Source organism: Thermothelomyces thermophilus, chromosome 1 (genome assembly GCF_000226095.1).
Source record: "Thermothelomyces thermophilus ATCC 42464 chromosome 1, complete sequence".
Taxonomy (NCBI): domain Eukaryota; kingdom Fungi; phylum Ascomycota; class Sordariomycetes; order Sordariales; family Chaetomiaceae; genus Thermothelomyces; species Thermothelomyces thermophilus.
Window position 1 is genome coordinate 10812645 of NC_016472.1, and position 25916 is coordinate 10838560.

General features: G+C 50.8%; 8 protein-coding genes across 8 annotated transcripts; 5 read left to right on the top strand and 3 right to left on the bottom strand.

The window, feature by feature from the left end:
* Positions 1–1308: 1308 nt before the first annotated feature.
* MYCTH_2124700 (uncharacterized protein) lies at positions 1309–1644 on the top strand (the record flags this gene model as incomplete). Its single annotated transcript, XM_003660940.1, has 1 exon — positions 1309–1644. One exon carries the CDS (start codon positions 1309–1311, stop codon positions 1642–1644), a length of 336 nt encoding a protein of 111 aa, XP_003660988.1.
* Positions 1645–6228: 4584 nt separating this feature from the next.
* MYCTH_59085 (uncharacterized protein) lies at positions 6229–6935 on the bottom strand (the record flags this gene model as incomplete). The annotated part of the gene is made up of 3 exons (XM_003660941.1): positions 6229–6645; positions 6728–6791; positions 6838–6935. 3 exons carry the CDS (start codon positions 6933–6935, stop codon positions 6565–6567), a joined length of 243 nt encoding a protein of 80 aa, XP_003660989.1. The 3' UTR covers positions 6229–6564.
* A 3250-nt stretch (positions 6936–10185) lies between these two features.
* Positions 10186–11500, top strand: MYCTH_2314370 (uncharacterized protein). Its single transcript, XM_003660942.1, has 3 exons — positions 10186–10227; positions 10284–10809; positions 11011–11500. Exons 2-3 carry the CDS (start codon positions 10472–10474, stop codon positions 11186–11188), a joined length of 516 nt encoding a protein of 171 aa, XP_003660990.1. The 5' UTR covers positions 10186–10227; positions 10284–10471; the 3' UTR covers positions 11189–11500.
* A 944-nt stretch (positions 11501–12444) lies between these two features.
* MYCTH_2299876 (uncharacterized protein) lies at positions 12445–13969 on the bottom strand. Its single transcript, XM_003660943.1, has 4 exons — positions 13609–13969; positions 13271–13539; positions 12991–13214; positions 12445–12932 (listed from the first exon to the last, which is right to left on the bottom strand). Exons 1-4 carry the CDS (start codon positions 13767–13769, stop codon positions 12579–12581), a joined length of 1008 nt encoding a protein of 335 aa, XP_003660991.1. The 5' UTR covers positions 13770–13969; the 3' UTR covers positions 12445–12578.
* A 498-nt stretch (positions 13970–14467) lies between these two features.
* Positions 14468–15168, top strand: MYCTH_2299879 (uncharacterized protein). Its single transcript, XM_003660944.1, has 3 exons — positions 14468–14523; positions 14587–14957; positions 15018–15168. The coding sequence occupies exons 2-3, from the start codon at positions 14749–14751 to the stop codon at positions 15118–15120; spliced, it is 312 nt and encodes a 103-aa protein (XP_003660992.1). The 5' UTR covers positions 14468–14523; positions 14587–14748; the 3' UTR covers positions 15121–15168.
* Positions 15169–17936: 2768 nt separating this feature from the next.
* MYCTH_2299883 (uncharacterized protein) lies at positions 17937–20183 on the top strand. The gene is made up of 2 exons (XM_003660945.1): positions 17937–18429; positions 18492–20183. The coding sequence occupies exons 1-2, from the start codon at positions 17976–17978 to the stop codon at positions 19910–19912; spliced, it is 1875 nt and encodes a 624-aa protein (XP_003660993.1). The 5' UTR covers positions 17937–17975; the 3' UTR covers positions 19913–20183.
* A 1174-nt stretch (positions 20184–21357) lies between these two features.
* MYCTH_37570 (glycoside hydrolase family 16 protein) lies at positions 21358–22590 on the top strand (the record flags this gene model as incomplete). Its single annotated transcript, XM_003660946.1, has 1 exon — positions 21358–22590. One exon carries the CDS (start codon positions 21358–21360, stop codon positions 22588–22590), a length of 1233 nt encoding a protein of 410 aa, XP_003660994.1.
* Positions 22591–23236: 646 nt separating this feature from the next.
* MYCTH_2299886 (uncharacterized protein) lies at positions 23237–25060 on the bottom strand. The gene is made up of 3 exons (XM_003660947.1): positions 24303–25060; positions 24157–24209; positions 23237–23994 (listed from the first exon to the last, which is right to left on the bottom strand). Exons 1-3 carry the CDS (start codon positions 24555–24557, stop codon positions 23403–23405), a joined length of 900 nt encoding a protein of 299 aa, XP_003660995.1. The 5' UTR covers positions 24558–25060; the 3' UTR covers positions 23237–23402.
* Positions 25061–25916: the final 856 nt, after the last annotated feature.

Genomic DNA, 25916 nt, shown 5'->3' on the forward strand with positions numbered 1-25916 from the left:
ATCAGAAGATTATCACCGCCAAGACTAAGGTCTTCACTGGTGATAATAACATGTCACCGTCGACAACGCAGAATCACGAAGTGAAAGGAGAAGTGGTACTGGTGATAACTATTAAAGAAGGATAGACAATTGTGTATATATAGCTAGCTAGTCACTCGTTATAGTGGACTCTGGGAGTTCACCAGTGGTAATAATCACAATCACAGTACTCATACCAAGCATTGCTGATTACTGTGAGAGACAACTCTAAGTGTTGTTGTGAACCCTTTGGCTTCACCGAATCCCTCAGACGACCCGCCTGCTTGTCCCGCTCAATCCACCTCCGTCTGGACCCTTTCAGAAGAAGTCTGAGTTAGGTTCGTCACACGTTGTTACCACTCCCTTTGTTCTGTCATGGTTCAGAACGGAGGTGACTTCGACCTCGATATCGACATGGCTACCGACGTCACGGCCGAACAGCTGCTCACTCAGCTTGGTCAACTCCAGTAGCGGGTTTAGGAGTTGGACCAGAGAGACAAGGCTGCTCAAGCTCGAATCAAGGAACTCGAGAACCGCGAAAAGTACTCGCAGAAGTTGGTTAACGAGGCCTACGCCAAAATCGAGGCACTCGAGGGCGCCAAAGCGAAGCGCATTAAGATCGAACTACCTGGCAAATATGGAGGAACTAAGGAGGATCTTGCAGGATTCCTGACAAACCTCTGATCCTACTTCCGGCTTAATGACGACAAGTTTCCGGATGACAAAGCCAAAGTCCTTTATACAGCCACGAGACTAGAGGGCAAGGCACTTAGATGGTTCGAGCCTACGTGGAACGACTATCTCACCGAGGAAGATGAAGACGACCGAGACGCGTTTACGTAGGCAGTCTTTCGGTCCTACGACCGTTTCGAAGAAGAGCTTTGGAAGGTTTTTGGCGACAAAGACGAGAAGATTTATGCGTAAGAAAGACTCGCCAATCTCCGACAGACCAAGTCAGCAGCCTCCTACGCTGTACAATTCAGACAGGACATGCTCAAGTCTTAGCTTAACGACGAGGCGTTGATGCAATTGTTCTATAACGGCTTAAAGGAAAAGGTTAAGGACGAGCTGTACAAGTACGATCGGCCTAAGACTCTGGATAAATATATCGTGTAGGCCATTAGAATCGATGATCGACTCTACGTACGAGAGTAGCAGAAACGAGGTCGAATGAACGGAACTACGGTTAAGGCTAACGACAAGAAAAAGCGAGCGTACGTCAGTACTTCGTACGGGACGTACCCCGGAGCTATGGATGTGGATATAGCGTAGAAGCAGGACTAGAAGAAGATGACCAAAGATAAGTCTAATGTCACCTGCTACAACTGCGGAAAGAAAGGGCACTACAAGCAAGAATGCCGAAGCCCGAAGAAAGAATGGAAACCAACCCCAGGAAAGGAAATTACGGCCATCGACGAAACTACCAAGGACGTCATCGAAGTAGCGGCCACGAGCTACGAAGACAAGGGCAGTGACACGGACAGTCTCGGACACGACGGCAACGGTGAAGACGAACAAGTACCGAACTCCGAACTGGTCACTGTGGATCTAGAGACAGGTCTTGCCGAATGGGACATGGCAGGAGAATATGTACCGCCAGCTTCGATTCTCCCGGCCTTAGGATAATGGGGTTTCACGGTCACGTAGAGGCGGGATGGATCGTGGACAACCGACACCCAAGGAATCGAAAGACCTAGACCCGATGCTCTATTCCTCTAGGAACGAATCGAATGGTACCGTAACGAAGTTTTCCGACTTAACACGGAACTGCGCGAACGGGATGAACGCTTGACTCGACTCGCCTAGTAGAGCGATGAGATGAAGGACGAAATGAGGGAACTCCGACGTATCGTGGAAACTATCAAAGGAGAATAGCCCGTGACATATGATGGGCCCAATAGCTACACCGAGCATCTTGACGGCCAGCAACTTAGCAACGACGTGCGGAACCCAGAATACCAGTTCATGCGAGCGAACCGCGGAAAAGACGAACGTACGTGGGAAAGCTACTGGAAGAAACACTCCTACCTTAGCATTGGAGTACCTACGGTCCACGTACAATGGGAAGGATTCGGGAAAGAATTCCAATACCTTCTAGGCGACGCTACGCGACTGTACCCGCGACACGAGGCATATGCACAAGTGCCCTGGTTCCAGTGTGTGGTACACGAATGCCGATATCACTTCCGCGACAAATTCGAAAACAATCACTGGCCGACCCGACAGGAAAATAGGGACGGAGACTTGTGCCCTGTGGAATGGGTCTACGATGCAGGAAACAGAGCGGCCGAATTGCTCTGGAAGATCGAAACTCGCAATCTAGAAGGCATCACGGTAGTTCTAAAACGAGTCTGGCCTAGGCACTGCGGAACCGGACGAGACATATAGGACTCGTGCTGGAGTAACGATTGCCTCTATCACGCGGACGAAAAGAAATTGCGAATTCGGGAGCTTCAGACGAAGCTATGGCACGCACGACGGAAAGTAGAACGGACCTAATGGTGGGAAGCCGTAAGCACTCAATGGCTTACGGAAATGAGCACGATCGACGAAGCCGCTATTAGCCGAACAACCGAAGAGGTCAGTACTGACCTGGGAAACGGGTCAGGGCCCTTCGAGGGGCCCAGAAACCATTAACGCCCGTGTAGCGGCGAGTGGTAGCGCAGTATAGGAGGAACTGGCGCAAGAGACCACTATATCGAGACCTCCCGGCAGGAACATGGGAAATCGCCGCAATCTTTGGACGACGGCGGTAAGACAAGCGATTGTGGATAACAGCATAGTGGAAATAGCACGAAATGCTCGTACTAGTGGATAGTGGAGCAGAGATGAACCTGATTTCGCCGACGCTTGTAAATCAGCTACGGATACCCTGGAGAATGAAGCGGAAGCATGGTATAGTCAAAGGGCCATTTCCGACGTAATAGGTATATAGAGAGACCGAACCGATCGACATCACTGTGGTAGGAAAGACTATAGCAGTCGTATTTAGCATTGTAGATATAGGCAACGACAAAGACATGATATTGGGGTTACTATAGTATGAAGATTACGACCCGGACATCAGCTGGAAGAATGGTGGCCACCTGCGACCCCAAACGGAGTCGTATTCGACTAGCGAGATGGGGAGCGCGCAAGGATCGCGAGCGGACGATGCTTAGGGGAAGGCATGTCCTACGGATCTACCGTAAGAGACGGACAGTGGTAGGCAGACCACTACGGACTCTGGAAGAGGCGGCATAATGACATCGATATCGCGATAGGAGGAACGAGCTGAATCGCCGATAGCTGTTCTCTCCGTTGACGAATGTGGAGCACTGCAATTGGAGCAGTGGGTTGAGACAGGAGAAATCGCCAGCATCGCCATGGACGGAACCAAGTTCGCATACTACTAGAAAACCGAGAGACGAGACAAGACTGGGGAAGTACCAAAGGAATACGAAGGACACCTAGCATTCGAACCAAAGCATCTGGAAGGATTACCAGAACACGGCCCATGGGATCACGAGATCAAGCTTAAGGAAGGAGCACGACTGAAGTTCTTTAAGATTTACCACACGAGCCAGACGTAGAACGAAGAACTTAAGCGATATTTGGAGGAGAACCTTCGAAGAGGACATATCCGCCCGTCGATATCGCTAGCAGGCTACCTAATCCTGTTTGTGCCTAAGAAAGACGGAAAGCTACGGTTATGTGTCGACTATCGGCAACTCAACGAACAGACCGTGAAAAACCGATACCCGTTACCGCTGATCTCACGGCTCCGAGATCAGTTGGCAGGAGCCCAATATTTTACGCGTCTTGACTTGCTATCGGCCTATAACTATATACGGATCAAAGAAGGCGACGAGTGGAAAACGGCCTTTAGGACACCCTATGGCCACTACGAGTACCTCGTCATGCCATTTGGACTTATAAACGTGCCGGTAACGTTCTAAGCCCTGATTGATCAAGCTATCCGACCCTTTCTTAACAAATTTGCGGTATATTATCTCGACGACATACTTATCTTCTCTAAGACGATAGACGAACACCGGAAGCACGTGAAAGTAGTGCTGGACGCGCTGCACGCGTACAAGCTATTAGTCAACAAGGAAAAGAGCGAATTCCACGTCAGGAAAACGGTGTTTTTGGGATACGAGATATCCCCAGGACAAATCCGGATGGAACCTTCAAAGGTTGAAGCTATTAAGAATTGGCCACGACCGACGTCAGTCACGGAAGTACGAAGTTTCATCGGATTTGCGAACTTCTACCAGATGTTCATTAGGAACTTTGGAGCGATCGCACGACCTTTGCACGAACTTACCAAGAAGAATGCTGAATTCCAATGGGAAGAACAACACGAGTAAGCATTTACGCAGATCCGTAACGCCATTACTGAAGACCTAGTACTGGTACTGCCAGACCCCAAGAAGTCATTTGAGGTGGAAACGGACGCTTCAGACTACGCCATCGGAGGACAATTGGGACAACGAGACGAATAAGGGAAGCTACATCCTGTAGCCTTCTTTTCAAAGAAGCTCGACGGACCACGTCTCAATTACCCGATCTACGACAAGGAACTGCTTGCGATTGTCGAAGCTTTCAAGGAATGGCGACTATACCTCAGTGGCACGATTGAACCGGTACAAGTGTATACAGATCACAAGAATTTGCGATACTTCACGACGACGAAGGAACTTAACGGACGACAAATACGATGGGCAGAATTCCTCGTGGAATTCAACTTTGAGATCTGCTATAAGAAGGGCAAAGAAAACGCACGAGCAGACATCTTAAGCCGACGAACGGATCACACGGAAGGACGAACGGGAACGATACTACCGTTGTTTAAGGAACGAACAGACGGAACGCTGCATCACGAAACGCAGACACCTGTGGAAGATGATCCACTTGACTCGTTCCTAGAATGCTGCGCAATCTTTCGAGAGGAAAGGATCAACGAGGCACAGTATCAAGCAGCACCCGGACTAGTAGTACCTGACGAAGTGGAAGAGAAAGATAGGAAACTCTGGTACCGAGGCAAGGCGTATATCCACGACAAAGATCAACAGCTGCGGATGATTCGAGAACTCCACGAGTCAAAACTCGGAGGACACAAAGGAGTTACGAAGACTGTCGCACAAGTCAAGAAACACTACGACTTTCCATAGTTAACGGCACGGGTCAAGGAAGTCGTATGGAACTGCGACATCTGCAATCGAAGCAAAATGGCACGACATAAGCCGTATGGGCTACTTTAGCCACTACCAACAGCTGACAAACTATGGAGTTTAGTTACGATGGACTTTATTACGAAGCTGCTAGAATCTAAGGACACGGCCATAGGAGTAATCTACGATAGTATTCTTACTGTAGTAGATCGCCTGACTAAGTGGGTATATTTCTTTCCCTATAAGGAGTCCTGGACAGCGGAATAGTTGGCAGACGTGATCTATCGGCAAGTTGTATCAGTGTATGCTTGGCCGTAAGAATGGATCACCGACAGAGATACTAAGTTCGTATCGAAGTTCTGGTAAGCGTTAATGCAACGATTAGGCGTTAACAGCAAACTGTCAACGGCATATCACCTACAGACTGACGGACAAACGGAGCGACTAAACCAAATCGTCAAACAGTATCTCCGTTCTTACGTCAACTACTAGCAAAACGACTGGGTCATGCTGTTGCCAACAGTACAACTCGCCTACAACACGACGCCAATAGAAACGACCAAAGTCATACCGTTCTTTGCGAACTATAGATACGAAGCAGACCTTAGGCAAGGACCAGAGGTCACAGTGCTAAGAGCAGCAGTCAAAGCAGAACAGATGTACGCACTGCACGAGAAGCTCAAGAAGGAACTCGAGTTTGTCAAAACCAGAATGAAGAACTACTACGACAAACACAGGCTCGAGGGACCTCGCCTAGAGAGGGGAGACAAAGTCTACCTGATCGTACGAAACTTGCGAACCAAACGACTAAGCACGAAGTTGGACTTCAAGAAGGTCGGACCCTTCGTTATTAAAGAACGAATTTCGACATCTAACTACCGACTATCGTTACCGTCATCTATGCGACTACGGACGGATGTTTTTCATATTTCACTTCTCGAACCAGTACCAAAAAACGCCAAGGTTGCCACGTACATCGAAGTAGAGGACGAAGAGGAAGAATGGGACGTCGAAGAAATTCTAGATTCACGTATTATCAACGGGGAACTGCAGTACCTGGTCAAATGGCTTGATTTTGGACCAGAGGATAACTCATAGGAACTAGTCAAGAATTTGAACTGCCCTGAGAAACTAGAACAGTTCTACCGGCAGAATCCGGATCGACCAAAGGAAAACCCGGGACAGAACCAAAGACGGCGCCCTAGTCGACAGCATCGACAGTATCATTAATCTGTGACGAGGGTATAGCAGGTATCTCTTGCCGCTTAACCTCCTCTAACTCGTCTAAGGTCGATAGACTACGCGCCACCATGTCGGCACCTTTCTCCACCAAAAACTCCTTCTGCTGATGAAGATGCCGGAGCCGTGTAAGCTTTTCGGACAACTCGCGCTAGGCTTCTTCCAGACGGCGTTGAGATTTATCTAGCTCAAGTTCGGCACGACGTTTAGCATCCTTGATACGACGCTGCTCCTAGAGAATGCGATCCACTAGAACGAACATCAGGAATCACATTCAAAGGAAAAAAAAAAAAAAGAAAAGGAGACGTGCTTACAGGAAGAAAGCGGTATGCCAGAGCCATCGTAAGAACGACCTCGACGAACGCAGGCTTCGTAACGCTTCGTACACGCGATCATTTTGCAAACGAGGCCTTGCGACGCGCACTAAGAGCAAGGCATAACGACAAAACCGTTCTTAGCGATGTTCTGAGCAAGGGAAGCACGGTAACGTGTAGAATGCGACTTCCGTTTCTCTATCGGCATTTTGTCAACATGGCGACCGCGACGTAGAAACAGGGAGAATGCAGTACTCACAAGCGAAGGGTTGTTGGCGCTATTTGAAACGGCCTAAGAGGGCTTTCGGGTCGAAAGCCTTGAAGGAGGGGCATCGTGTCACGAATAAGCACATGGGCGGCCTGGCAGGCTGTAGCCAGGACGCGGGACATTCCGACAGCTAATCACTTGACGGACCAATCAGAAGATTATCACCGCCAAGACTAAGGTCTTCACTGGTGATAATAACATGTCACCGTCGACAACGCAGAATCACGAAGTGAAAGGAGAAGTGGTACTGGTGATAACTATTGAAGAAGGACAGACAATTGTATATATATAGCTAGCTAGTCACTCGTTATGGTGGACTCTGGGAGTTCACCAGTGGTAACAATCACAATCACAGTACTCATACCAAGCATTGCTGATTACTGTGAGAGACAACTCTAAGTGTTGTTGTGAACCCTTTGGCTTCACCGAATCCCTCAGACGACCCGCCTGCTTGTCCCGCTCAATCCACCTCCGTCTGGACCCTTTCAGAAGAAGTCTGAGTTGGGTTCGTCACACCTAGTCTATAAGGTCGATTATATAGGCATTCGTCTACTCTTCGAATAGAGTCTAGTTACCTTCTAGCTAATTATACTCTTTAGGTAATATATTCTAATAATAGCTATATTAGCAGTTCTAGGGTTACTTATCTATATAATTAAGTATAAATAGGATATAATTCTATGATATTTTAAACCGCTTAAGGTCTCCCTAAAATATATATTATAAATCTTAGAGCTACTCTTATTACTACTAATAGATCATTATATTAGTAAATCGAATTAGATTAGTAACCTTAATAGCCTTAGAGTAGTATCCTAAATCATTAGAATTAGAGGATTTAATAGCTAATTAAGGTCGTTTTAAGCCCTTTATATGGTCTAATAGTCCTAACTTCTCTAATAAGAACTTTTCCTAGTTTTATAACTACTATAGCCTTTCTAGCTCCTTGATCTAGCCTTCTAGGTTCTAGATAAGCTCTTTATAATTAGGGTCTTATACTAAAGGCTCTAGATTAGAGGGTATTGAAATGTAAAGAAGGGGTTTAGAATGGTTCTATAGCCGATACTAGGCCAAAAGCGTCTCACTTTGGCTCGAGGGTTCTTCCTCTAGTCCTATAGACGTTAAATAGCTAAATGATAGTACCATCTCAATTAATAAAGGGTAAGAAGAATCAGAAACTGTCAGGGTAGCCTACTACTAGGCTAGTTATTAAGGGAGGTAGCACTATCACAAAGGCTCTTCTAAGCGGGTTCGTACTAGTTATAGGGTTAGGGGAAGTTAATTGTTCTAGGGCTGGTAGGCTGCCTATTCGTGTCCCTTTCGAATCGTAGTTATAAAACTAATCCTTAGGGAGGAAAACCTCCCTTTCAGATCCATAGGCTAATAGATATATCTTATATTATAGATCGGCTATCCCCTTTTCCTAGCTATGCCCTGATCGTGCCTGTTATAGTAGGGTTATACCTATTAGTGCCTAGGTATAGGCCCTCCGGCTGCCGCGGCCTAGCTATAGGTATAGGTCAGCTTATATTTGTAACAATTATATTAATAGTTAATAAGGGTTAGCTAGTATATAAATATCTAAATAACTTTACTAAGAATAAAAGAGCTTATCTAGCTATATTATTTATTAAGAAAATATAAGGCTAACTTATTAAGCTAATAGGAAAGGTTATAATAAATATAATCGTCTAGTAGATTTAATAGTTTTAGGAGATCTAAGTTTAGAAGAGTGTTAAGATAATTCGAGATACTAGCTAAAAAGCTACCTATATTACTATTAAATAGATTAAATAAAAGTATAAAGAGGAATATAAAGTCTAGAAAAGGCGCCTAAAGAATAAGATTCCTAGTATTAATAGGTATTACCTTTATATAATAACCTTTACTAAATTCTAAGAAAAGACTAATAAGAATAACTATCTTCCTCTTAATAATAAAGACCTTCTCTAGGTTTTACTAAAGGAGCGTTAGCTATTAGTATTCTTTAACTTTAGAGATAGAAAAGAAATCCTAATCCCCTAGTTAGCTAAGCTATTATTAGAAGTTAAACTCCTATCCCCTAAATATCTTAGGATATAGATTAATAATATAATTATAATGTTAATTAATAATAGTAATAATAATAGATTTAACTTTATAAATAGTAAAGATAGGTAAGAAGAGGATATTAAGTCATTATCTCTATCTAGGGGTAAAAAGGAGTCTCTATATATAGCTATTATAAAAGATATTAGAAGGTTTAAGAAGTAACATACCTATAAGTCTATAATAGTAACGCTAGGGATAGAAGATAATAACTATTACTAAGAGGCTAAAAGAGAAGGTACTACTATAATTAGGAGCGTTAAGAGCGATAGGGATAGGGGGTATAATATAGAGGGAGAGAGAGACAAATATAAGTTATATAACTAGTTATTTAACTGGTTATAACTAGGTAGAATTAAATTTTACTATATTTTTAAGCTTTTTAGAGCCTAGTTTATAATTAAACTATTTATAACTATTTAAGGCTATTATTATAATGGTAATTAAACTTAAATTGAACTTGATAGTACCTTTATAAAGACACGAATGTATAGGAAATTTGGTGGCGATGTGTCCGGCTATATTGGTATATCCGGGGGTTTTGGCCCCACCTGTCGGGAGACAGGTGGTAGTCCTGAACTAATTAGTCAGCAACTAACCACCGGGTACCATGTGCGTGAGCCGAGGTGGAAGGGCATGTGATCAAAAATGGAAGGGAAAACTAAAGGTTGGGAAAATGGAAGATGGGCGCTCCAAACACAGCTCGGCTGCACCGTTGCAATATAATATGCTACTGTTGCAGGAAACCGACTTGTAATGACGAGGAATACCTCGACAATGCATTGCGTGCAGACAGTCTACATACTTACGGAGTACAGTGTGTTGTCGAAGGGATCTTCTTCTTACACTGTCCTTGCAGCAGGGGAACGGCGGAACAGGCTGTCCAAATGCGCACGACGGGCCCCGCTAAGCGCTGTCTGGCCATCTGGGCCGCATCGATGCTGGCCCAATTATTCGCACGCGCGTTAGCGCCGCGTCGGCCTGAGACACGCCCACTCGATATAACCTCAACTGGGGCCAACGATCGTGGCACGGTCTGAGGAGGTAAAATGGACATAACAGGCGTGGTGGGCTGAGACCAGATCCCTGATGGACGCTAATTCTCACGAAGACCTCCAAGCATAAAAGTATATAATAACAAAATGTAAGTTTCATCCACCATCTCGGTTCGATTGGATTAGAGTTCTCATGAATCTATAGCATTATTAATTACTAGAAATAGCGCTGTCCAGTCTCCTGGAGAAGTAGGGTCTACGGTTGCCTAAGTCGCGGTAATAGTTGATTACAGACGCATTTATTAAAGTCCGTCGTTTTCCGTCTTTTTTTTTTCCCGTTAATTAGAGTCACCACGCGATCGAGGAACCACGCCCCGCCATCAACAGCAGATAATGCAGCAAGAAACGCAACCCCACACAGACCCTGCTTCACACGACACCGACACTATCGAGACCGCACCACCATCAGTGGATACGCCACGGGATGGTGAAGGGTCCCAGGATGCCAACCACGCCCCCAGTCCGTCCTTTACGCCCGTCGAGGAGACACCGGGGAGCCCTGTCGTGTCACGAGAACCGGAACCGTACCCGTACATGGAGCCGCAACCACCATATATCGGAGTCATCCCGGTCAATCAGCTCACCGGGGAACAACCCCAGTGGATCGAATGCCCCTTTTGTCAGCAAACGGCCCTGACCAGAGTCAGCAAGGAGGGCTCAAGGATGCAAACGTGAGTTTATTGAATCCATTATTAGCCCCCCCCCCCCCCCCCCGCCTTCCTCCATTTTCCTGGGCGGTAGCAACAACCACCCGCTTTTGGGCTTTCTCGTGGTATAAATTATGATTACGGAGTGAAGGTTTTTGTTTCTCGTCCGTCGCCACTGACGCTTTCCCTCTCTCCGTCCCCTTCTCCCGTCCTCCCAATACACAGTGTTGGCGTCGTGCTCTGCTGCATCTTCTGCGTCCTCTTTACACCCCTCCCGTGCCTATGCGGTTGGTGCGAGGTGTTGAACTATTACTGCTCAAACTGCAACAACAAGTTGGCCACCCGGCGAGATAGATACGAACCCCTCTTGGTGCTCGCCCCGGCCGCCAAGAAGCCGTCCTAGGCCCGCCCCGGGGTGACCCCCGGGGACGGTAGGAGTTGTCGCTCCTAGGCAGGGACACGATATAATGGACATTTTAGGTCTACCATCCTGCTTGGTTAGAAACCCGAAGAGCAATATTCAGCACGGAAAATGGCATGTGGAATTGTATGTATGTACGGATTGCACATCCGTACATAACGATGGAGGCCAAGGGTGATTGTTAGGTTAGGTGCTTTTTTGTTCTTTGGGGATCGGTTCTCGTTTGTATAGGATATCCAAAACATTGGATATTTAGGTTGATTTCAGAGTAATTAATTACTGTTTGGCTTCTTGTGTGTCTCCTCGATGCGGAAAGGGTTTCATGAGGAATAGTTTGGACCAGGGTACAGCGGCAAAAAAATCACAGAATTCACGGAAAAAAAGAAGAAAAAATTACGAAAGGGCTACGTTTCGTTGGACCTCCCTCTTTTTTGCACTTGGAGAGGAGGCCTCGCTTGCATTGCTCGGTTGATCGCTCTTAGTCACCCCGTACGAGCAAAAACAAGATTGACTTCATGGGTACTATTTATTACTAAGAACTCGTGATTGAGCTCTTGAATTTGCATCCGGTCATGAAAGGTCCAAGTGAAATCAGACAGACCGAGCACGCGTGGCATTGCCGCGAGGATCGTTGACGGTGCTACCTAATTACACGCTGAGAGTCCTGACATTTCCACCATTGCTTGACCTAATTAAGCGGCTCTGGCAATGCCTGACAAATAATCTACCGACCCCGTTGATGACATCCTTACTGACCCGTATACGCAGACATCCAGCATCTGACTCTTGACCTCCTTTCTGGCTTTGCGGTACGCGGTCATTTCGTCCATGATTCGTACAAGGATTCCACTTGAACTCCACCTGAAAAGTCGCCTCCCCGTCCACCTAAAGGCGCTTAAAGACCGCTTCAAGTGGCCATTCCTCAAAGCTTGCGGAAGCGGCCTCGAGTGTCTCCTCCGATGTTATCCAGTAAGACTTTTTGTCCAGGACAAGTGTGAGTCAGAAGAAGGGAGCCGCCTCGCGGTAGACGATGCGGCAATCTTCTAGTAGCCTAAAGAAGCTTATAAAGCACTTATGGCTAGGCCTTTTGGCGAGATCAGTGGTATATTGCGGCTCTAATCGATGAAGTCGTCATGTTACTTAGGGGTCGGGTCAGGGCTAGTGTTTCCGACTTCTGACAGTAGGCACAGATTGATTTTTCTGAGATAGTATAAGGACTTATACTAGCAAATAGGAAGGAGTGGACCAAGCATCTGTCGAACAATGTGCTCATTCGTCTTGGAATAGGTATATCTTATGGTACCATGACGTTCACCCTAAACCTATTGTACATAGAGATAGCGCTCGCTTGCGAACAGCTGTACCAGGCCTCCTAGTCTTGAGCAAACCAAGGATGCTGCAACGCCTCCCGCGCCGTGATCCTCCGCGAAGGATCCATACAGGTCATCTTGCAGATGAGATCCCTGAACTGGGGGTCTACCTGCTGCCACCTCCCAAATGGCAGCCTCGGGTCCTCCTCGCTGAAGGTACAGAGCAGTCCCTTGAGACGCTTGACAAACGGATTATCGTCTCCCCCGTGATAAGCAATAAACCCCTCGAAATCCTCCATCTCGCTGGCAAAGAAGGACAGGTGGCGCCGGAGTATCAGCTCCGCCTGCTTCTCGGGGGAAGCACGGTTCGCCTCGTCTGAAAAAAACACCATCCTCCCTGTCCACGCGAATATTGCCTGAGTGCCTGCCAGTCAGCACTTGTATACTATGTTTTCTGTTCACGGAAGAACTTACCACGATGGCAAAGGAGTAGATATCCGATGGGGTGTTCTGGATTCCCCGAGCCCAAGCCTCCGGGCTTCTCCAGAAGTGGTTCCCTGACAAGCGGTCTGTGAGGCCCTTGGCCTTGGGCGGAAGTATCACCGCAGCTTCTAGGTCGGTGATCTGGACGTTGCAATATCTAAGGTCGCCGTTATTCTGTTTAAAGGAATCCATCATGATGTTTGTGGGTTTGATATCTGTGAACCATGTCAGTATACATGACATGTCATAATCCGGTAAAAGGGTGGCTGACCGGTGTGGATGATGTGTTTGTCGTGCAGATCAGCGAGGCCAGCGAGAGCATCCCTTATGATGGCCTTTTTGGCGACGGAAGAAAGAGCTGCGATGTCGACATGGAGCAGTCCCTTCTCGAGATAGGGGAAGACGAGAATATGCCGCTCAGGAATGCTATCTACAGCTGTTCGGACATGGGGAGAGTGCTCGACGTGCTTCTGTAGCGAAATAAGGTAATCGAAGTCGCCTGGGATAATGTCCTTAAGAATGAACTGTTTCCCCTCGTGTCTGAAATTAGGAGGTAGTTAGGATTTTCCGTCCTCTGGCTATACACGGGAAAGGAAAGGGTCAACCTACGTCGCGCGGTACACACACCAAATCCTTCCAGCGGCAGGTCGCTTGGAAAGTACTTCGTCAATGATATAGCACTTGCCTAGAGATGACTTGAGTTGTAATCCTATAGGCAAGGGCTGTTGTCCGATGGCAGACGTAGAAGTGGGGGCAGAGACTGAGGACATGCTGGTAAATCGATGGGAATAGTGTATTGCGTTTTGAGGCGAATTCTGTAGGCGAGAAAGAGGGCGTAGAAGGAGGACAGAGGACTGGTAAAGTGACGGAAGACGTCGGCAAAATATCTGTATAGATAATTGGACTACGCGGGGTCCCATCGTAAAGTACCTGCTTCAAGTAGAAAGACGACGTAGATGATTGATTGTTTTGCTAGGAAAAAATTCGTAGGGTCTGCGATTGCTTGACGCGCGCTGTTGACGTCCGGTGTGGGTCTTCTTGGCGGCGGTTATAGACGATACGACAGCGAATGATTATGCCCGATTTACGCGCCCTAACTAAGCGCCCGGCTTGATGCTGCCGCGGCCCTGCTTATGGCCCCAGTACCCACCCAACGCTCCGGGGTCTCGCCAATCACGCCGCCAGGGAGACAGCGAGACGTAGCGGTAATCATATGTTAAGTAGAGCCTGGTGTCGAACGTATATACAGCTACCTTTGGTTGATACCGTCTTAACGGTTGTCTCGTATCGAGTCGGCTTATAATTCGGCCTACGAAATGGCCAGACCAGGAGAAGAACCAACCTTATAATGGTAAATGCCCGGTCAGCGGAACGTCCGAAGGAGTCGCCCGACCCTATAAGCGGCCAGTATGGGAAGGTTTCAGTGGTAGCTAGGAACATTATACCCCGGAAATGAATTCTTCGCTCTGCTAGGCCCGTTGGCCCCCCTACCTATGGCTGATGTTCCTCTACATCTAGACAAGGGTACCGTTACTAGAGCCATTTAGCCAGTTATTAGCAACGGCGGCTAAGATTTAGGTATATAAGTTTACAGACGCAGCAAGGAAACCGTCTGATTCCAGGTCAGATTCATCCATCAGCCCTCTTTGATATCAACACCTGAATAACTTCTTTCTATAAAGCCTTTAAACCTGATCCTTTCTGATTTCTTCCTACAACGCTCGCTTTCGTAGTCATCTCATCATCATCATGTCTGTCAATAATATCAAGAGCATCTCGCAGGCTATTGCCACTGTCGTCGGCAAATACGGCACGGTTACTGTTGCCTACGTCCAAGAGACTGACGCATGGAGACGAAGCTTCTTATCTAACAAGGCGGCGGCTGAATTTACGGCTGCCGTTGAAAAGGAGGCAAAGTCAGGAGCGTTAGGCCCCGACGTGACGACTGTTGCCCTTATGTAAGTTTAAGTTCTACTCTAGGCGACTTAAGATTACAAGCTAAGATACAAATTCCTTAGTGAGCTACCTCATGAGAGCGAGAAAGACGCTCGGACGCACTGGACCGCTTTCGCCATCAAGAATAACGACTTGAATCAGGGAACAACACGTCACATTGTTTAAGTCGAGTAAGAGGAGCTTAGCCTTTGGATGAAGGGTACAGGTCGATAGCGGTGATGAGGATAAGGAATGACTGCAGTTACTACGTGATTGGATAGCTATCTATATACGGGTGAAGTGAGTAAGCAGTGACAGCATGGAGAAGAGATAATTACACGCTCGTTCAGTTCCTTTATAGACGCGATCGAAGTAGACGAAACGGATGTAGCTGGCGTGCTAAGGTCCCTCTCTAGACTCCCTTCCGGACAATAAATTGGCATAAGTTAATTTGCTAAGCTGTTAACGGCAGGCTGCATCTGGCCGGTCTTAAAAGCTGCGGTTTGTGCCGGCAGTATAGTACTAGCTGGCCACCCAGAGACGTTACAGTCCTTCATTAGCTATACAACATGTAGTTGGTAATTAGTTGAAGCGCGTCTTGCGGTCGGCATGGAGGATGACTCTCGCACACAGCTAGCATAGCATGAACTTCGGTAAATCATCCGGCTGCGGGGTTGTAAGATGGAAATCTGTCTTCTATGGTTAGTTGATCAGCAGCCATTTCCTTTCCTGCAACTCCTCGCACGTTAATATTGCTCTAATTAATAATCAACAAGATGCTCTTTCCAGTCGGTTTGTTTTGCCGGGGGCGTTGCTCGGGTTGTGCTGCCTTAAGCTTCGGTCTCAGGTTCTTGCCGTGACTGCCTAGGATTCGGGGGCATTCCGATCGCTGACAGGGCGTTACGTTGGTGGGCGGGTTTTCGAGCAGGGCCAGGTCGAGCCTCCCGTCTTCCGCACATAAATGGCCCCCACTGCTCAGCACGATGCACCTTGTTGTATCCATGGCAGCCCGAAAAATACCGAAAATCCAACTACTACAACAACCACCCGGAATCCGCACTGCAGCATTAGCAACGTTCACGAGTACAATGTCCTTGTAGGATTCGACTCAGGATCGCCTGCGCCCTGCAACGCGATACGCTAGCCACCTGTGAAGGACTCTGCCATCAGCGACTGGCAACGCAACTTGCATCCGACCATGGCCATCTGACGACTCGCACCCTGGTCCGTTACAGTCCATTCAACATGCGGGAATTGAAACCTTTCGACGATCCTTGGCAAAGCCGTCGCCTCGAGTATGCATTGCTGCCGATCCTGACATGTGCCCCTCTCGTCGAGCGGGAGACACGGTCCGGGGATGCCATTTGAAACGCGCGATCCAAGGCAGGATTCCCTCCAGCCATCAAGGAGAGGAGAAATGGATGAGGAGCTTTGTTTGGACTAAACCTCGGAAAGCGGTGCACTAATATCGAGGAGGAATATTGGCATATTGTTGGCAACAATCTCGATCTGGTGGCCGGCTCGGCGTCGCTGGATTAGGCAGCTGGCTCTGCCATCCGGTAGTGGGGATCACTCGGACCATTGCAAGGTGGCCCTGGCGCGCCCGACACGGGGGGAGATGCCCATCCCAGGCCGACTTGACGAGTGACGTACCCAACCACAACGAGGGGCTGACGACGCCGGCGACGTAGGGCTTACACTGCTATGCACATTAGTTGGGGGCTCCCGAACGAGTCGCACCATGGACGAGCTGGACTGCCCCATGGCACGTCCGTACGCAGTATGGTCGTCCTTCCGCATCGCGTTAAACTAGCGCGGTTGTTGCCCGCATACGCGACGTTAGCGATCCATCCCAACGGCAACTTCAACACACCTTGCGTCATCCCCCAGAGCTGCTGACGAAGTGCCCACTCCGAGATCGCGAACTCGTTCTGTCATAAGTCACAGCAAGCAGCGCGTCCCACTCCCTCCAGACGACGAGAACCCTCCTGTCAGAGTCCCGCAAAAGGCAGACGCGGCGGTGACGACTGCTCTCTCGACGCATTGATCGACTCTCCGGCAGCTGCTGATTGGGTTGCTCTGCCCGGCGCTGGCGGCTCTGGCGTCCCACCCGCCCTCCAATGAACCAAATGAAGTTGGGAGCACCTGCTATTTCTGGATCGTGGCCGCTGGGTCCGTCGCGGGTTGGTTGCGGTGGAGCGCCGCCCAACCGCAGTTATTTTTTTTTTTTTTTAAGGATGGGCCCACCATGTGCACGCTTGATGAGAGGGCATCTGGGCGCGAGTTTGCCGTAGCCGAATGTTGCGCTGCGGCAAAATCTGCGGGAGCGCGCGTAATAAAAATGACTACATTGCGCAGCGATGTCGGCAACGCCGCGCACCGTTTAAGGGCTGGAGTTTCAAGCTCTGGGGTCGTCTCTTTCCCAGAAGGGCGCCGCTGCAGTTGGCGTGTCATTGCCGCGGGCCTCCGTATTACCTACCCCCTGTCCATAGTTATTCCCCCTGCCGTGTCAGCTGCTTTTCCTGGCAGCAGCCCGACAGGCCGGCCAGCAGTGCGTGGCCCGAGATGACCGACCTCGTGCCCGTCCACTAACACGCGTTCTGAGCGAGCAGCTTCCCAAACCGTCCACAATGGTGATGAGACCGTCGAGCCTACCGGACAAGAGGCAGCAGAACAGGGCGCCGAGATCGGAACTTGCCGAGGCCATCCAGGCTTGCTCAAAGGCCCTAAAATTGCCCCGATTGGCCGTAAGCCACCGCGTCCTTGCGAAGAGAATCCCCGCCCCCAGCACCATCGAGGGACGGGACTGCCAGCGTCTCTGCGGGTCAACGCCCGATGCGGCTCAACCGGCTCACCCTGCAAAACGACTCATCTCACTGTGTCCTCTTATAACCGCATAGCAGCGGCCACCACGCCGTTCGGGCAGTGCCTACTGGGCATTCTGCGCGAGCACGGCGCAACCCCCCTCTCCCCCCCCCGCGGGAACCCGAGCAAGCGAGCCGAAAAAAAAAAAAAAAAATTAAATCCCTTCCGCCCACCCGATGGCTTCGCCGAGTGCAGCCCTCGGCCCCCGGACACCGGCGCCCGAGGGCCCCGGTCCCCTCCGCCGGTCCCTGGAACACCTCCCGACGGAGCTGTTGCGGCCCATCGCCGAGGGCTTGGTCCCCGCGCGGCCCCTGACCACCCGGTTCGCCCTCCGCGGCTCGGGCACGTGGGAGTTTCGAGACGCTAGCCATCAGTGGGCCGACTGGCTGGTCTGCCACAACAACCTCTTGTCCTTCGCTCAGACGTCACGGCGCATTGCCGCCATCGTCAAGCCCTTGCTCTATGACACGCTCGTCATCCCCACACCATGTGCCCTGGTCGGGCTCCTTCGCCGCATGGAGAACAACCCCTCCATCAGGCCGTGGATTCGCAGCGTCACTTGCCTGGTCAACGTCGCCGGTGCCACCACCATCGACGAAGTGCACCGAGAATGGGAGAGACAAACCGGAGGTAGGTAGGGGGGCTTATCGCTGATGCACCGACCGCGACCTCGAGTGTTAACCCGCAGCCAGCCAAGTGGGACGGCAGTCGGCACGGCGGGCCCTACCAGTTCGCCATCGCCCTTAGCATCCTCAAAACCATTCTCTTGAATGCGCCGAATCTGCGGGATTTCTTATTGGCCCCCCCCGACTCCCCGTTCGGCGCCGAACACCCCGATCTGGTGGGGCCGGCTATCCGGGATGCCATCATCCGCTACCGCGCCGAGAAGTTCGCACCCGTGGCGGAAAGATTGTTCGACCTCTTCCCTTTCTCTCGCATGCGTAATCTCACGTCATTACGCATTTACTGCCACAGGGAGGATGGCGATCGCCAACTAACCCTATCCCGTCTGATAGCCGACCACGCCGTCGAGATTCTGCCGCGGCTGACGCACGTCAAGACGCTGGAGCTTTGTTGCGCGTCTGCCGACCCCGTCACCGGCTCCGACATCGCGCTTCCTCCGCTACCGCACGTCGAGCACCTCCGCATCTACGGAAGCCACATCCACGAGCCGCGGTTGGTTGCCCTGTGTCTAGCCTGTGCCAACCTAAAGACGCTGGTCGTACATTTTGAGACAAGTTCGACCGACGAGGACCGCGACCTATTGCCAGAAGGCAAGACCCTGAGCGATGCCCTCCTCTCGCTCTCCGGATCGCTGCAGACGCTCGAGCTGGTCTCGCTGTCAGAAGGCCATTACCTGACCCGTGGCAAGGAGAGGCCGAGGAAACCGGAGAACCACCGGCTACGATGCATCCCCGAGCTGACGCGCCTGAAGACCTTGACGCTCGACTACCGCGGCGTCTTTGGCACGCTGGGCATTCTGGACGAGGATGACGGGGAGCGCTTATGCCAGCTTCTTCCCCGTTCCGTTCGCGATTTCACCCTGGTATGTGAGTGGGGTACCGCCAGGGACTGGAAGCAAACCTACCTTGCAAACCTGGACATGGTGCTCCACGGCGTCGAGTGTCTCTGTGCGGCCAGGTCCCACGAGCTGTCCAGCATCTCGCTCGCGATTCACTCGTGGCCGGCCGAGAGCCGGTTCCACAGGCGCTTCAGGCGGGAGGTGGAGAGCGCACGGCAACGTTGCGCCAAGGCGGGCATCACGTTTCGGACGTTTGATTTGCTGCCGTCGTATCAAGACGAGGACGAACCTCCCCCCACCGAGGATGATGAGGAGTTGGAGTTTGAAGAGGGGCGCGAGGAGGAGGAAGAAGGAGGAGGAGGAGGAGGGTTCGAGTATGCTCCCGCAGCGGAGGAGCTCGAGCTGGAGGAGGAAGACGAGGCGTCCGAATACTACTTTTCGGGCGATGAGGATTCGGACCCAGAACGAGAAGCGCGCCGGCCACCGACATTCAACGATTTTCTACAGCAACTCGGCGAGGACCACGGGCACAGCATCGACGAGCTGTTTTATGCCTACCACGAGGATCGATGGGACGAATATCTCTTTTGAGAAAACTTTCGACGATTTCCCTCTGGACGGCCTCATCATCACGAGAGCCTTTCAAGAGAAAAGAACAAAATTATCTCAGGGACGGCTGTCTGCCTTTGAAAGGCCACCATCATCACTAGAACATATTCCCTCTCGGCGAGGACATTTTGGACAAGCGTTTATTATAGCACCTGCTCGTGCCCAGAAACAGGACGGGGCTGCTTTTGTATGAGCAATCGGCGCACTTCGAGTGAGAACAAGAGGGATACCGCGTGTGGGCACTCAAATGTTCCCTCTATTGCAACCTAAACCTATGGTTATGCAAGCCAGAGAGAGAGGAAGAGCTACCCACTTGTTTAACACTCGGCTATTATTATTCCGCACCCCATGTGCATAAGAGCTACGCATCGAGTCATGGGGCTCGCTGGGAATTGGAAATCAATCAATCTAAGGGACCCATTCCAGAATCTAATTAGAGCTAAGGAAAAGAGCACGAGCGTGCGCAAGAGGTTGCGGGACCCCTAAACGCAAGGGGGCGCCACTGCCGTACGCACATAATAATAATGGACATAACTGCATACCTACTTACGTGGGGTGAACGCTGCATTTACGGGTGTTTCTCAGATCTTCGTCGCTTACATACAGACTGGGCAAGATTGGCACTATCGGAAGAGCCAGGACTCTCTGTTTTGTTCCTGGCCGATGTGGGGAGGAGGATGGGCGGTTAAATACATAGAGTTTGAAGCGCGCGAGCAATGGGAAAACCGCTAATTAATTGCGGCGGCTAATGCCAAATCTAGCTGGCAAATCTGGTCTGTCCACTGCCGACCTTGTCAATGTGGTAATTATTATTAACTCGGCTCATCGGTGACCTTTTTTGTAAGGTTTCATGACATATTCCCGGCCGTCTATCGCCCTTTGCGGATGAAATCCCGACTCCCTGAGCAAACCTTTAACCTATTTCCTCTGCTTGCTTCGGTTCGCAGTACAGAACAATAATAAAAAAGGAAAGTGGTAGCCAATCCCATTCCTGACTGGCAAAGCTCCTCCACCCTGTTCTCAATCTAAGACCGAAATGCCACCTTAATGATATGTTTGGTAATACTGTCAACACGGGCACGTTAATTAATTACCTCGACCAACTGCCGGGCTGTGCGTTGGATGCGCACATTCCAACGACCAAGATTGTGCGAGGTAGAATGGACCTGCAGTTTCTATATTCAGACTCCCTCTAATTAATTATTTCTGTCCCACTGCCTTTATTGAAGCGGCTGAGCTGGCGGCCTCTTGCAGCGTTCCTCCAGGAATGCCTCGCTTAATTAGGTATTAATTATCTAGCTGTGGAATGCTGACGCACTTTTGCTTTTCTTTTTTTTTTTTTAAAAAAAAATAGGATTCTACTTAACTAGGGCGCCTGCAACACGGTGTCCGTTCCTCGCGAGATTGATTTCTCTGTGCTAGCGATGATGGCCAAGGACTCGGTCCGCCATCTCGCCGCCGTTCTCGCCGCGGCCGCCTTGGTCGCGGTGGCCCGGGGCGGTAATAGTAATAATAACAATAATAATAATCCCCTGACAACGGACTCGGACTGCCAATGCTACAAAACCAACGGGACGGCAGCCAGCTACTTCTCACACCACCGGTTCTTCGACTTTGGCTCGCTCCACCGGTACGTCAATGTCACGAAACCGATTGACGACTTTCGGGCCAACGCCGAGGCGCCGCCCACGAGCTCCTACTTCCTGCGCCCCGAGTTCGCCGACACGTGGGACATTCAGAGGTGGGACAACACGGAGCTCATGGCGCTGAACGACGAGACGATCAACGACGCGACCATCAAGATGGTCAACAGCCCCAACAACATCTACATCGAGCACGACGACGACGACGACGACGACGACGACGGGCAGGCGACGCACCTGACGCTGCGGACGGTCCGGCACGCGGCCGGGTTCCAGTCTGCGGCCGAGATCGAGTCGCTCAGCAAGGGGTTCCGCTACCTCTCGGTGCGGATGCGGGCGCGCACGAGGGGGGCCCGCGGGGCGGTGACGGCCATGTTCACGTACCGGGACCCGCCGCCGGGGCAGGGGCAGGGGCCCGACGACGACTACGTGGCGCAGACGCAGGAGGCGGACCTGGAGATCCTGACGCGGGAGGACGAGCCGCCGACGCGGGTGCAGTACACGAACCAGCCGTCGTGGGACGAGGCCGGCGACATCCCCGAGGCGACGCGCAACGTGACGCTCCCGCGCGGCCGCCGGTGGACCGACTGGGTCGACTACCGGATGGACTGGACGCCCGGGAGCAGCACGTGGTACGTCGACGGGCAGCCGGCCGCCCGCATCACCTTCCAGGCGCCGCGCGACCCGCTGCAGGTCATCTTCAACGCCTGGAGCGACGGCGGCACCTGGTCCGGGCGCATGCCCGTCGGCGCCGAGGCTTTCCTGCAGATCAAGTGGATCGAGATTGTCTACAACACCACGGACAAGCACCCCGGCAGCAGCGGTGGCGGCGGCAAGGCCAAGGAGGAGGAGGATGCGGAGCCGGAGGCGGGATGCCGCAAGGTGTGCAGCATCGACGAGACAAGCAGGATCGGCACGCCGGTGCTGTTGTCGGCGGGCACCAGCGCCGTTGCAGTCTCGGCGTTGCCCTGGCTGTCCGCGTTGTTGACAGTCTGTGCCTGCTTCATGCTGTGCTGATCTGATTTAATTAGAATTGAGAATTTTTGCTCCTCCGGAATGATAGAAGTTTCGTATGCTGCTCTCCCCCTACGGTACGTCGGATATGAGTGTCGATAATGATATTGTTAACCCCTGTTGAAAGTTGTACCGTGACCCAAGTAAGCCCTAACGACTTATTATACCTCATTTGCGTTGATAATTGCAGACTCTGAGCTGTTGTAATAATTTCTAAGCCTCTTCCATTGTACCTTCCATCTTTTCGGCTTTCTACCCGGAACATCCATCCCGATCTACACGGAATAGATACTGTCTCATCCGAGTGTAAAAAGGGTTGACCTGAAGGCTTGATGCCATAGCAAGCGAAAAGCAAAGGCAAAATTCTCTGAACTTTCTGTATCCTCACTATTAATATGTCTTGGCGGGTTCTCAACTTCCCTCTCTATCACTTATCAGACCAACATCCAGCTTATCAAAGACCAGGAGGTGCAGAATCACTAGCAACATGAGTTCGTTTTCTTCTTTCCGCTTTGATTTCATACTCGCCATATGATTCTGTTTCCCCCTGATAATAAAGGTATTTCTGAGAGCTACATAGTCAACAGCCCGTTCTACAATCAACTTCTAACTCTAATGAGCACAGGTACATTCTTTTGAAAAGACAAGCGCCTGACCTCAGCAGTAATATATACGAAAGCATGTAGCATTGTTATGATCGGGCCTGGTAATAGGCTGACCCCATTGTGCTGTATTGTACAGCATGTAATACAACTTAATTATCGTCTGCCTTTAATTACACGTCACCCAATTTTTTCCCGGAGTTTATAGCCAATTTACTTCTTGAGAGCAACGGCCTCCCTCGCCGCCAACAGCTGTGGCCCCATCTCATACAACTTGAGCACGTCAGCCGCGTGGATCAGCAGGGCGTTGTCCTCGGCCATCTTGGCCAGATCCTGACCGCCGGTGAGGCAGAAACCGGCGCGGGGCTTGTTGTGCTTCTTGACGGTGCTGTTGAACTTCTCCACGGCTGCCTTCCACTCGGGCTCGTCGCCCTGGCCATAGTTGGCCGGCAGGTTCATGCTGATGCGGCAGTCGAGACTACCGAGCCACACCACGTCGATGTCCGGCACCTCGGTCAGGATGGCGTCCAGGTTGTTGATGCCCTCGAGCGTTTCGATCTGTATCATGATGGCGGCCTGGTCGTTCCAGTTCTGCCATACGTCGCGCTTACCGTCGGCCGCCATGTCGGTGAGGCCGGGGACCAGGCGGAATGGGGGCGCCGACCGGGTGCCACGCTGCCGGGTGCCGAACTTGGCCGACGACACAACGTGCTTGGCCTGTTCCACCGTCTCGACCTGGGGAATCACGATGCTCGCGCCGGCGTCCAGGGCGAAGCCGATGGCGGCATGGTCGTGGCCGGGTACTCTGCAAAGAGGAGGGGAGAGGGATGGCCCGTTAGCAAAGCGGGGGCCCGGAGGAAAAAGAAAAGAAGAAGAAAAGGAAAATGATTTGAGACGACGGGGTGCTCGGTCCGATGGAAGGCTAAAGGGGTTTTCTGGCTTTGGATGGGATGGGTTGCCCTATTACCTGACGAAAGGAATGGTGCGGCCGCCGCTCATGAACATGGTCTCGTGGACCATCTGACGATCAGTCCGTCAGTCATTGCTAGGTACTTTCGCATGCCACTCCCTCCCAAGCGACTCCGCGACGGCGGGAGTGAGGAAATCACCAACCGTAGTCATCGTCTCGACGTCACAGGACGTGTGTTCCCAATCGATCCACACCACGTCGTAGCCCATCGGCGCCAGGTAGCGGGTGATGGGAATGGAGCTAAGGCCGGCGTAGTAACCGATCAGGGCGGGAATCTTTTTTTCGTGCGCGTCTCGGATCGCCTGGCGAGCATTGTGCGGCTGGAAGAGAGAGGGCGCCATGTACGCCCTCATCCCTTCTTCGGGACCGGGAGCAATCGATTGAAACATGGAACCCATGGTGGAAAGCTCGGTGGTAATTACTGTAACCCTTATCTGTAGCAACTGAGGGAAGAGCTTGCAGTTCTAAGACACTGGTCGAATAATTATGGACTGAGCTGCGGTGCTCTGACCTTGAAAAGCGTTGTTGTGAGCGCAAGAATGATTTGCCTGTCGGGTGGTTGTGAAGAAAGGTGAAAAGGTTCTTATATAGCATTTCAAGGCTTCCAGGTTGCCCAACTCTGACCTTGGGAACCCACTCCCGGCCGCCGCGACCCTTCCCTTGAAGGGTCTGTTCACCTGCTAGCTCCTTATGGCAGGAACTCCCGTGTACACGTCACGAAGTAAAGTAAGATCCGGCATCAGCCAAACATAATCAGTGAGGAGCTCCTTCCGGCCATTACTCTCGTTGCTCGGGCCTGTCGGGTCCAAGGAAGGAGTTAATTAGGGGTAAACCCCGACGATAGGAGCAATAGGAAGCGGCTATGTTCAGTTGCAATCTGTTACACGTGGATTATCCCCTATGCACTCGTACGCCTCAATGCAACCCTAAAGTCATTGGCAAGATCTGGTAAACGCCTGCTGACGGCGCGCTGGCTGTCATCCTTGCTCACACAAATGAGACACTAATACCGGAGCACACGTGGAGGCGCGAGAGCGAAGTAGAGATTCCTTACTCCTGCCGAGGGCTGTTCCAGCTCGCAGCTGCGTGCTAGCAGGGAAGAACAGCGATGGGTAACGCCAAAGGAGGCGCGGAAGGGCACCACTGTACGGACGTATAAGGGACCTTATCTCCGGAAGCATTACGTTATTTGGTGCCAAGGGCAGGGTTCTGAGTAAGCACGCGTCCAAGTTGCAGTGGAGTCCAGAGTTGCGCTGAGCGCAGGGATGGCAGACGGAGCTTGTATGTAATCCATAATGTATGATGTATGTACATACATACCTACAAGCATGGGTACGAATATGTTATCTCCGATTGTGCATATTGTGTACCTTACACAGTACGATTGTACATACATGTATGGATGTATATTCAACGTGTTGGTACCTTACAGCTATTAATTAATACTCACCCGAGGCCGGGCCTTCGCCTTGCTTGCCGAGCCTTCCGGTAGGCAGCGAGCTGACGTCTTTTGTCTTTAGTAATCCTACCCTGAGGAAGCGAGTGTATGTAGACCCTGGTCCATGGGTGGGCTTCCAGTTCAAAGTGCCGAGGGAGGTGGCCATCGTAGTGTACCAGTTTCTCGCCGTAGCACTGCCCCAAGCTCCTCGTACAGGAACACAGCAATGATCAGTATAATCCGACGACCACATGGAACGAAGGCCGACAGCGGGCCAGGATGTGGAAGTTCCTACGCGTTCTGATAGAAGATGGTGGTT